Genomic DNA, 10668 nt, shown 5'->3' on the forward strand with positions numbered 1-10668 from the left:
AAAAAGGTCCACTTTCTCTCCTTTCATTCTCTATATAATAGACTCTTTCCTTTCTCCTAACAGAATCAGTCTAAGATCACACCTCCCCAATAACTCTGCCACATGGCCTCATTAACTATACAGCAGATGATTCCCCCCATTTTCCCCTTTCCCTCTCCTATTCTTTCTACTATAAATAAAGGGTCAAGGTGGAATTCTCTTGCCCCTAGAACCTACCTCAATTGAACCTTCTTTGCTCCCAACCTTCTCAGGTTACGGAACAGCATACAACTTTTTGCTATTCATTATAATTGAAAAAAATGAAATTCTGAGGAACCATTATTTTGGAAATCGTTGAGGATCGCTTAATTATGATGCAGTTAGGATCATTGTCTTGAAGGCTGGCTCATGACTACCTTGTTTTCCTTCACATCATTTTCTTTCACTACCATTCATGAACATCCTTGCATTATGTTACTAACTCAACTACATATTGGGGGAGGCTCACCAAAGTTCATTTAGTTTATTTGCAAACTACAGTTAGCTTATTTTTGTGTGAATTGACTTTATTAATGGTTGAATATTATATATCTCTATACTTTGTAGCTGTCCCAATATTGACATTCCACATTCTTGAAGTTTATATTATATTACAAACTAATTGCAACCTTTTTCACCACTTACCTGTTTTTGATCTAACTCATGGTGCCTACCCAACACTTATGTTGATTGCCACAGGACTTGCTGGAGGCATTGAATTCTCTTGAAGAAGGGCTAAAAGATAACATTAAGAAACTTAGTTCTTTTGATAAGTACAAGCAAGAAGTCCTGCTTGGTCATCTGGATTGGTCCCCGATGCACAAAGATCCATTGTTTTGGCGAGAAAATATTAATCACTTTGAAGAAAATGACTTCCAGGTATATATATATATGCGCATTATCTCTCTGTTTTGTGTGCCTCAAATTTTATTATTTTGAGCATGCCCGAAATTGTTGACTGAGAAACTGTTAAGTGCCTAATGAAAGAGTGAAACCACACCTTTAAAGCAAGGTGTTAAGAGGGGAAAAGCCACTCTCCCTAAATACAACTCAAGTATCTCATTCCACTTGACATGGGACCTTTGGCACCCCATATTAACCAAGTCCCTAACAGAAACATAAATGGTTTGCATTGTTTGCTACAAAATTTTTGTCCTCCTTTCATATTTAAAATTAGTGCTGGTTGAAGATACTTACTGGCCAGATAGCAAGCTTGTGTTTCTGATTTTCTGTGTGTCTTAGGCTAGATGATGCGGAACTAGTTGAAGTATTCCATTGAATGTGTTTAGTTTTGTGACGGTTTCCTTCCATTTGTGATCATTACATTGGTTGATTTGGCCTGGCCACTCCAGGAGGTGGCAGGGTGTCTTAATAATCGTGCTAAGATGTATTTTCTTATGCATAAGAGATAATGTAATTTCATTAGGAAAATCTGATTGTTCAACCTATAGTGGTGTCATCTATGACAATTTTGTTCAAGGTATAGTATACAATACATAATTAGGAATTTAGGATGCAATATATTATGGAATCATTAATGATTACAGGATCTTAGTCTCTGTCTTCGCCCCACTATTGAAAGATAAAATAAATTTTGTAGCTTTCTTTACAATCTGTTTTGTGGTGAGTAATAAGAGGGTGATGTTGGCCAAATCTATTGAAAAATGCTTTTGAAGAGCATTTGTGGACAGGAATAAGAAACTGTCGACTGTGGTTATTCATTTAAATGAAGTAAAATCGTGTGAGAAGGTACTAATTATGATCAAAGGTTTCAAAAGATCTGTTCCTTTGAAGGTAGAAAACCCACTTAGTTGTTGAAGTAGGTTGTCTGTATTGCACCATGGATTCCATGATTAGGTTCGTTTGTAAAATCTTGAATGTTTCTTTCCGCTCAATTTCTATGGAGAGAAAGAAATGTAAAGCAAGGTCAGATGATTTCGCTATATTAATTTTGCCATATGAAGTGCCTTCTATATGATTTCACTAACAGTTTTCATTCGTTTCAGATTCTAAGGGTCCTAGTTACAATTCTTGATACGTCCAGTGATCCAAGAACTCTGGCTGTTGCTTGCTTTGACATTTCACAGTTCATCCAGCACCATCCTTCTGGTCGGATCATTGTGGCGGACCTTAAAGCCAAGGAACGAGTAATGAAACTAATGAATCATGAGAATACCGAGGTTACTAAAAATGCACTGCTCTGCATCCAACGGCTTTTCTTAGGGGCAAAGTATGCAAGCTTTTTGCAAGCCTAGTTCTGTGCTTCTGTTGCTTATCCATGGTGGCCTAGTATATATGGCACATTCCATCCTCTTAGAAGTTGTCACAAGTTGGGATCGGCTGTCTTGTGCACAGGATCATTGTTTGTTTTAGTGAGTAATTTATTGTCTATGGCCATTAAGATTTCGATTTCAAGCAGTGCAAGAAATTTGAAGTGAGAAATAAGTTTCCTTGATATTCTGCTATTTGAATAATAAATCAAGTTTTGTAACTAAATACTCAAGGTTGTGCGTGTAGGTATGTTGAGTATCTAAAACTAGGAGTTAATAATATGGATATGTAATTTTTTAGGAAAACCAACCTATTTGATTTAAGTGAGCACATCTTTTTCTCGCCTTGGTTTGTATATGAAGTTCCTGCAATTTTGCTTCCTTGAGGGCTCAAGTAGAAATATCAAAATGAGCCAAATTTGTGAGGTTAACTGATTTATCCGTTAAAATAAGTGCAGATTGTAAAATGTTAACCATTTAAAATTGGTGGGTACTCCAATGAAGATTTTATAATTATCATCATATAAAGATATTTTATTTTGATCATTAGATAATAGATTTTAGGATTTAATTTTTATATGCTATAAAAATATTATCTTTGTTTAAAGTGTGGCAAAATAAATAAGTTATACTTTTTAAACTAAGATGATCACGAAAAGATGTTTTTGACATCTTTATTGGAGTAGTTGCCTTTAAAATTTGTCCGTTTAATTTGTGGGTTAAAGGAGCAAGCTCGTTTAATAAGCGAATTATCTTTTGAGTTGTTGATTAAATTATTGTCAAATTTCTTACAATAATTTTGAGCATTTCTTGTTCAGTGTTTATGGAAAATGCTACTTGTACAACAAAATTCAGTCTTTATTCAACCTTTAAATTTAATATTTTATTATTTTAATTTTTTAATTAATCATATTTCCTATTTTTAAGGAACCACTTTTATTTTAAATACTTGTCACCCTAAAATTTGTAACTACTTGCAATAAAAAAAAGGATTTTGCAAACCAAACCATAATAATCGTAACAATTTTTCGTGTACTAATTTTTTAAAAATTAGTGAAGTTTTCAAAATCAATTAAACTCACTTCAATTATTTTTTTTATTCAAAACATTCAAAATTCATGTCAAAAATACATCTAAAATTAAATAAACAACATAAATACATTCGAAATTATATATTAACACATCTAAATTATTGTCATTGTAGTTCTAAATTACATATTGAATACAGAACAAATTAAACTCAAATACAAATTCAAAATTATAAGAATGCACTCTAAATATTTTATCAACACATCCAAAACTCATGTAAAAAAACTTATATATGTACATAAGAATATAATGAACAACATAAACACATCCAAAATTAAGTATTGACACATCCAAATTAGGTTAACATTACAACTCTCAAATCAAACATATGAGTGCAAAAAAAAATTATAATCACAAATACATTTAAAAAAAAAAAGAAAAAAACACAGACATTTTCAATATTATACATAAATTTAAAAAAATAGAACTTTTTATTAAGCGGAAAAAGAAGGATAACATATTTTCATGAATGAACTCAACCAAATTTTTTTAGAATTTTGCAAGCAGAATTACCAGAGACAGAAGGAGTGCGACGTGGGGGAGGAGATAGGGGGAGGCGTGGGAGAAGGGGGCGGTTGTGCGTGGCGCGAGGGAGGAGACCAGGGACGGGGAGGAGCCCATTGATTGAGGAGGCGCGGGGTGTGCGCAGAGGAAGTGCGTGTCGTGGGAAAGTGCGCGTCGTGGGGAAGAGCGCGTCGCGGGAAAGAGCGCGTCAGCGAAGGAGGAGATCGTCGCAGAGGAGTGCGCAACGCGGGAGAAGACGAAAGCGGGCCACAGATGAGGAGGGGGAGGCGTTGCAGCTCTGGATCTTTACGGAGCGAAGATTTTACTAGTGATTTAAGATGGTTTAAGATTTATTTTAGAATTTTAAATTCAAAATTTTGAATTCTAACTAATTTGATTTTTGGATGTGTATTTAAATTATATTATATTAATAGATGTATTCATTCTCAATTAGATCTCACCTGGATGTGTTCGATTTTAATATTATACCCACTATTTGTGTTTAGATTCAATAATGTCCTTAGAAAGGTGAATTATGTAAATGTTGTAGGAATTAGTTTCAATATTTGATGAGCTATTTTTCGAAGTAGATCATCGATTCTATTTTCAAGAAGAGATTTTTAAAACTCAAACTAAAGCGCTCATGATGTGTAATTGACGGCACGATAACATTGAATCACTTTTACAAACGTTAGGGATACAAATAGGACGATTTAATACGTTAGGGACACAAATAGGATTTACCTCAAACGTTGGGGACAAAAACGATACTTTACTCTTAATTTTAAAAAGACACTAAATCTATTTAGAATTTTTAGATGTGTTTATTTTATTTTTTTTAAATTATTGTAATAAAAGACTGAATATTGTACAACTTTTAAAAGATACATAGATGAACAGAGTGTTTACATGCTGCAGAGTATTGGTCAAACTCTTAATAGTGATTTGATATTGCCATTTAAAATCAAAGGAACGTTTCCTAATTTTTTTTTTTTTATTTCATTTGTACGTGAAGAACATGGAAGATTATAAATAAAGTAGGAGATGATGTTTTTAGTATTTTAGAAAGGAAAAAAAGAAAGAAAGAGAAAGAGAAAGAAAGAAATAAAGAAGCTACAGATTTGTCAAAAGTCACAACATCAATTCCTTTTAGCTAAAGGTCTGCTATCCTGAGATATTAACCAAGGATTCCCAGTTCAATGAGTCCAAGGCTTTGGACAAAGATGACACAATGTCTTGCATTGAAGGTCGACTAGCTGGATCTTTCTTTATACATTTTTCAATCATTCCAATAATAAACACAGCATGCTCCGTTGCATAATTTCCTTTCAATGACGGATCCATAAATTCCTTTAGTCTTTCATGATCTCCTTCCTCTTTAACTATGCTGCTTAAAATTTCTTCTAAATTCTTCTTGTCATATTCCGCGTAGATAGCAGCAACATCTCTTCCAGTGAGTATTTCCACCACCATAACCCCAAATGCGTAGACATCAAGCTTTGTAGACACTATACCATTTTGCAAATACTCAGGAGCCATGTAATTTCTTGTCCCCACTATGTGCCTTGTCATCGAAAATTCGTCTTCCTCGCCTTGTATCGACCGGGCGAGGCCAAAGTTGGCAATCTTCGCCCTGAAATCAGCGTCTAGAAGAATGTTGTCACATTTTAAATCCTTGTGGATAAAAGGTGGAGAAGTGAAACTGTGAAGATAGTCAAGTCCTGTGGCCACATCCAATGCAATTTTTATTCTCTGTTTCCAACTCAAGAACTGGCCATTTTCCATAAAAATACAATCACTCAATGGTCCATTAGCAGCATACTCATAAACAAGATACCAATGTCCCTCGTTGAAGCTAACGCCGGAGAGGCGAATCACGTTAGAATGATTCACTTTGTTCAGCAATTGTACCTCTTTGGACACATCTCTGTTTATCTTCTTGATTGCAGCTAAATCTCCATTTATAAGGCCGCGATAAACGGACCCTTTGATCAATAATTCGGAACTGAAATCATTTGTTGCACTCTGCAGTTCCTTGAATTTGTAAACCTTGAATGATTGTGCTATGTCGGATATGATCTCTGACAATGTTTCTGAATCTTCCTCCAACTTCTTCCCCTGTTGTTTCTCAATTGCTTCAAAGCTCTTAGACACAATCACAGAATTGCCTTTCTTCTTCTTCTTTCTGATTTTGTGAAAATGCTTCCTGAAAATGATGGAGAAGAGGACTAAAACTAAGACTACACCTCCGACAACTCCGACAACCACATAGACCCAAGTCTTGCTTGAACTTCCACCAGAAGAAGACGGAGGCGGCTGCGATGGCGACAGAGACGGAGGCGGTGGAGTCATAACCGTTTGTGAACTTGATGGCTTTTCTTGAAGGGGAACCAGAAGTGTGGTAAAAGGATTGATGGTTGGTTTCTGGGAAGAAAGGCTATTAGCTTCAAGAATTGTTTCAATGGTAACACCAAATCTTTCACTAATGTGAGAAACATCATCCCCAAAGGAAACTAAGTAACTCAATAGGTACTTGAAACCTTTCTCTGTTTGATTCTTTGTAGGACAAGCACATCTAAGAGGAACTCTAAGTTTATCACCGGGTGAAAGCTTTAACTCATCGATTTTGTTTTGATCCTTCATAGCTTGACATGTTGAAAGGCCTTCAAAAGTGTTGTTAGCAATGATGAAATAGTTGTCGCCACTTTGGACCTTATAAGAAGTGTTATACTGATAATACTGATTAGCAAAACAGGAACAGTTTACAGGAACAATCACCAGCTTGTTTATTTCAAAGGTTGCGTTCTGGGAAACGGAATTCGCTTTGGAAAGCTGGGTGGGATCAATGTTCAACAAAGAAGAAATTGTAGGAACAGAGTTGTAGTTGATTTGAGACTCGAAGGTAAGGTAAGATTGGCAACTAGGTTTCAAGCCATTGCAAGTGTAACCGAGGATTGAATTTGAGTTAAGAGTTTGGGAACATGCAGTTGTGGCCACACCAATGTAAGGTTGCTGAGCTAGAATCACATAGAAATGATACAATAAGGACAAGGTGAGGACATGGATAATGATGGTAAAGGATTGCATTCTGAGTGAGGAAGAGGGAAGGATATGGAGGAACAAGGTGACGAATAAAGAAGTGTTATAGAGAATAATTATAGGTTGCATTATTTTTCGTTTAAATGTGGTCCTTTATTTTATTGATTTGGTCTGAATTTAATATTGCAAACGCGCAGTGTCTTCAAATTGCTGGTCAGAATTGGTTGTTAGAAATATTCTCTTGCTCTTGCACAACAGGCTGGATTGGGCATTTTAGACCGGGCTTTTGAACAAGTCTCTCTTATGATAGTTTGTGTGCAATTCAATCAACTTATATATATATAATATAGTCATTTTAGTATATTTATGTTATAATGATTAGAGTAGTTATGATATTCTCTAACTTTGATATTCACCAATATAATTATCTCATTATAATAATAGAAACTTATATATTTACTATTCTTATATATTAGTAGCATATGAAAGAGGGAGGAGAAAAGTTTAATATAAAGAGAGGAAGAAGATTTTATTGTTGTGTGTATGTTACGTGAGGATTCGTCCTCTATTTATACATACAAATATTCAATCATTCAACCTTTCATTAACTTTCAATTTGCCTTGAAAAATTATTCCTTCAGTATAGGAAAAGTTAGCCCCCAATCTCATAAATGGGCATTTAATTTGTTTTTATCACAACACTCCTTCTTAGATGCTCATTTATGAATATGCCTCGTTAAAACCTTACTAAAGAAAAACCCAGTGGGAAAAAACCTTAGTGAAGGAAAAAGAGTACAATATCCTTTAGTGATGGGGACTGCCTCATTAAAAACCTTGTCAAGAAAAACTCAATGGGAAAAAACCTGATCAAGGAAAAAAGAGTACAGTCTCCCCTTTTTGTCGACATCATTTAATGTCTTGAAACCGGCGCATCCCAATCTCATGTACCAATCTTTCAAAGGAGGATTTTGGGAGTGACTTTGTGAATAAATCTGTCAAATTATCACTTGAGCAGATCTGTTGGATATCAATTGTCCCTTGATTTTGAAGATCATGAGTGAAGAAGAATTTGGGAGAAATATGCTTTGTTCTATCACCCTTGATGTATCTGACTTTAAGTTGAGCAATGCATGCTGTATTATCTTCAAACAGGACAGTTGGAGCTATCTTATAATCAACCAGTCCACATGATGACAGAATATATTGAATCAGACTTTTGAGCCAAAAACACTCGCGACTAGCTTCATGAATCGCTAGTATTTCGGCATGATTAGAGGATGTTGCAGCAATCGTCTGTTTCGTGGACCTCCATGATATAGTTGTACCCCATATGTGAACAGATATCCTGTTTGAGATCTCCCTTTATGTGGATCAGACAAGTATCCAGCATCTGCATAACCAACTAATTGTGACTTGGATCCATAGGGATAAAACAATTCCATATCAACTGTCCCATGAAGATATCGAAAGATTTGCTTGATTCCACTCCAATGTCTCTGGTAGGAGAGGAACTATACCTTGCTAGTAAATTTACAGCAAATGATATATCAGGTAGTGTATTATTAGCAAAATACATTAGCACTCCAATGGCACTAAGATATGGTACTTCAGGACCAAGGATATCTTCATTCTTTTCTTTAGGACGGAATTGATCCTTCTCCACATCCAAAGATCTTACGATCATTGGGGTACTCAAGGGATGTGACTTATCCATATAAAATCTTTTCAAGATCTTCTCTGTGTATGTTATTTGATGAATAAATATCCAATTTTTTATATGCTCGATCTGCAGGCCGAGACAAAATTTAGTCCTTCCAAGATCTTTCATCTCAAACTCTTCTTTTAGAGTTTTTATAATTGTTGGAATCTCTTCCGGAGTCCCAATGATATTTAAATCATCAACGTACACAGCAATTATAATGAATCCAGATGCAGATTTTTTTATGAAAACACATGGACAGATATTATCATTCTTGAATCCATTTTTGGCCAGATACTCAGTAAGACGATTATACCACATTCCTCTATATTGCTTTAGACCATATAAAGATCTTTGCAATTTGACTGAGTATAACCCTTGCGAATATTCATTGGATGGTTTAGATATCTTTAGTCATTCAGGGACTTTCATATAGATATCCCGATCTAATGAGCCGTATAAGTAGGTTGTTACCACATCCATTAAATGCATATGTAGTTTATGATATGCAGATAAACTGACCAAATAACGCAATGTTATCGCATCCACTATAGGGGAATACATTTCTTCATAATCTATATCGGGCCTTTGTGAAAAATCTTGTGCTACAAGTCGAGCTTTGTAGCGCACAACTTTATTTTTCTCATTTCATTTTCTCACAAATACTCATCGGTATCCAACAGGTTTTACATCTTCAGGTGTACGGACTACAGGTCCAAAGACTTCACGTTTTGCAAGTGAGTCTAACTCAGCCTTCATGGCTTCTTTCCATTTTGGCCAATCATTTCTTTGTCGACATTCTTCGACTAATCTTGGCTCAAGATCCTTACTTTCATGCATGATATTTAATGCTACATTATATGCAAATATTTCATTGACAATTGTCTTATTTCGGTCCCATTTCTCTCCTGTAAAGACATAATTTATCGAGATCTCGTCATTTTCACAATTTTCAGGTACCTGAACGTCTTCTGGCGTTAAAATTATATCAGAATTTTGGACAACTGCAGGTGTCTTTACTATGTATTTTTCAACAAGAATAGTATTTACCTCTTTTCTCTTTCGAGGATTTTTGTCTTTGGAACCGACAGGCCTGCCACGCTTCTGACGTGTATTTGCTTCGGTGGCAATTTGTCCAACTGAGACATCAATTCGAATTGGAGTATTTTGCGCTGGTATATACGACTTGGTTATCCTCTTTGTATCAGAAAATACATCAGGCAATTCATTTGCTATTCTTTGCAAATGTATAATTTTTTAAACTTCTAGTTCACATTGCCCTGATCGAAGATCTAAATGCATCAAGGATGATGCATTCCAATTAAGTTTCTTTTCAGGAAGCTTATTCTCTCCCCCTAATGTTGGAAATTTTGATTCATCAAAATGACAATATACAAACCGGGCTTTAAATACATCTCCAGTTTGTATTTCAAGATACCTCACTATAGAAGGAGAATCATATCCAACATATATTCCCAATTTTCTTTGGGATCCCATTTTGGTGCGATTAGGTGGTGCAATGGGAACATATATTGCACACCCAAATAATCTTAAATGGAAAATATTTGGCTGCTGGCCAAAAGCTAATTGCATAGGAGAAAACTGATGGTAACTCGTTGGCCTCAAATGAATAAGTGCTGCGGCATGTAAAATAGCATGCCCCAAACCAAGGTTGGGAGATTTGTTCTCATAAGTAAGGGTCTAGCAATTAATTGGAGGCGTTTAATAAGTGATTCTGCTAACCCATTTCGTGTGTGAATATAAGCTACTGGATGTTCAACACTTATTCCATTAGCCATACAATAAGCATCAAAAGCTTGGGAAGTAAATTCACCAACATTATAAAGACGAATTGCTTTGATTGGATTTTCTGGAAATTGTGCTTTTAATCGAATAATTTGAGCCAGTAATCTCGCAAACGCCAGGTTGCGAGAAGATAATAAGCACACATGTGACCATCTCGAAGATGCGTCTATTAGGACCATAAAATATATAAAAGATTCACATGGTGGATGAATAGGTCCACATATATCACCTTGAATCCTTTCT

At 35.3% G+C, this 10668-nt stretch overlaps 2 protein-coding genes across 6 annotated transcripts in view; one reads left to right on the top strand and one right to left on the bottom strand.

The window, feature by feature from the left end:
* Positions 1-2644, top strand: part of LOC107626023 (V-type proton ATPase subunit H) — an 8002-nt gene extending 5358 nt beyond the window's left edge. For all 5 annotated transcript variants that reach the window (XM_016328814.2, XM_016328791.2, XM_016328800.2 and 2 more), the window contains 2 exons: positions 718-897; positions 2025-2644. In XM_016328814.2, the coding sequence (XP_016184300.1) occupies positions 718-897; positions 2025-2273 (429 nt within the window). In that variant the 3' untranslated portion in view covers positions 2274-2644. The remainder of the gene's footprint in view (positions 1-717; positions 898-2024) is intronic.
* LOC107626052 (lysM domain receptor-like kinase 4) lies at positions 4849-7185 on the bottom strand. Its single transcript, XM_016328833.2, has one exon. The coding sequence runs from the start codon at positions 7047-7049 to the stop codon at positions 5046-5048; it is 2004 nt and encodes a 667-aa protein (XP_016184319.2). The 5' UTR covers positions 7050-7185; the 3' UTR covers positions 4849-5045.

Source organism: Arachis ipaensis, chromosome B01, assembly GCF_000816755.2.
Source record: "Arachis ipaensis cultivar K30076 chromosome B01, Araip1.1, whole genome shotgun sequence".
Classification (NCBI taxonomy): Eukaryota; Viridiplantae; Streptophyta; class Magnoliopsida; order Fabales; family Fabaceae; genus Arachis; species Arachis ipaensis.

Bases quoted from the DNA above. Each gene is read 5' to 3' on its own strand.
- LOC107626052 (XM_016328833.2), bottom strand. From the start codon at position 7,049: ATGCAACCTATAATTATTCTCTATAACACTTCTTTATTCGTCACCTTG.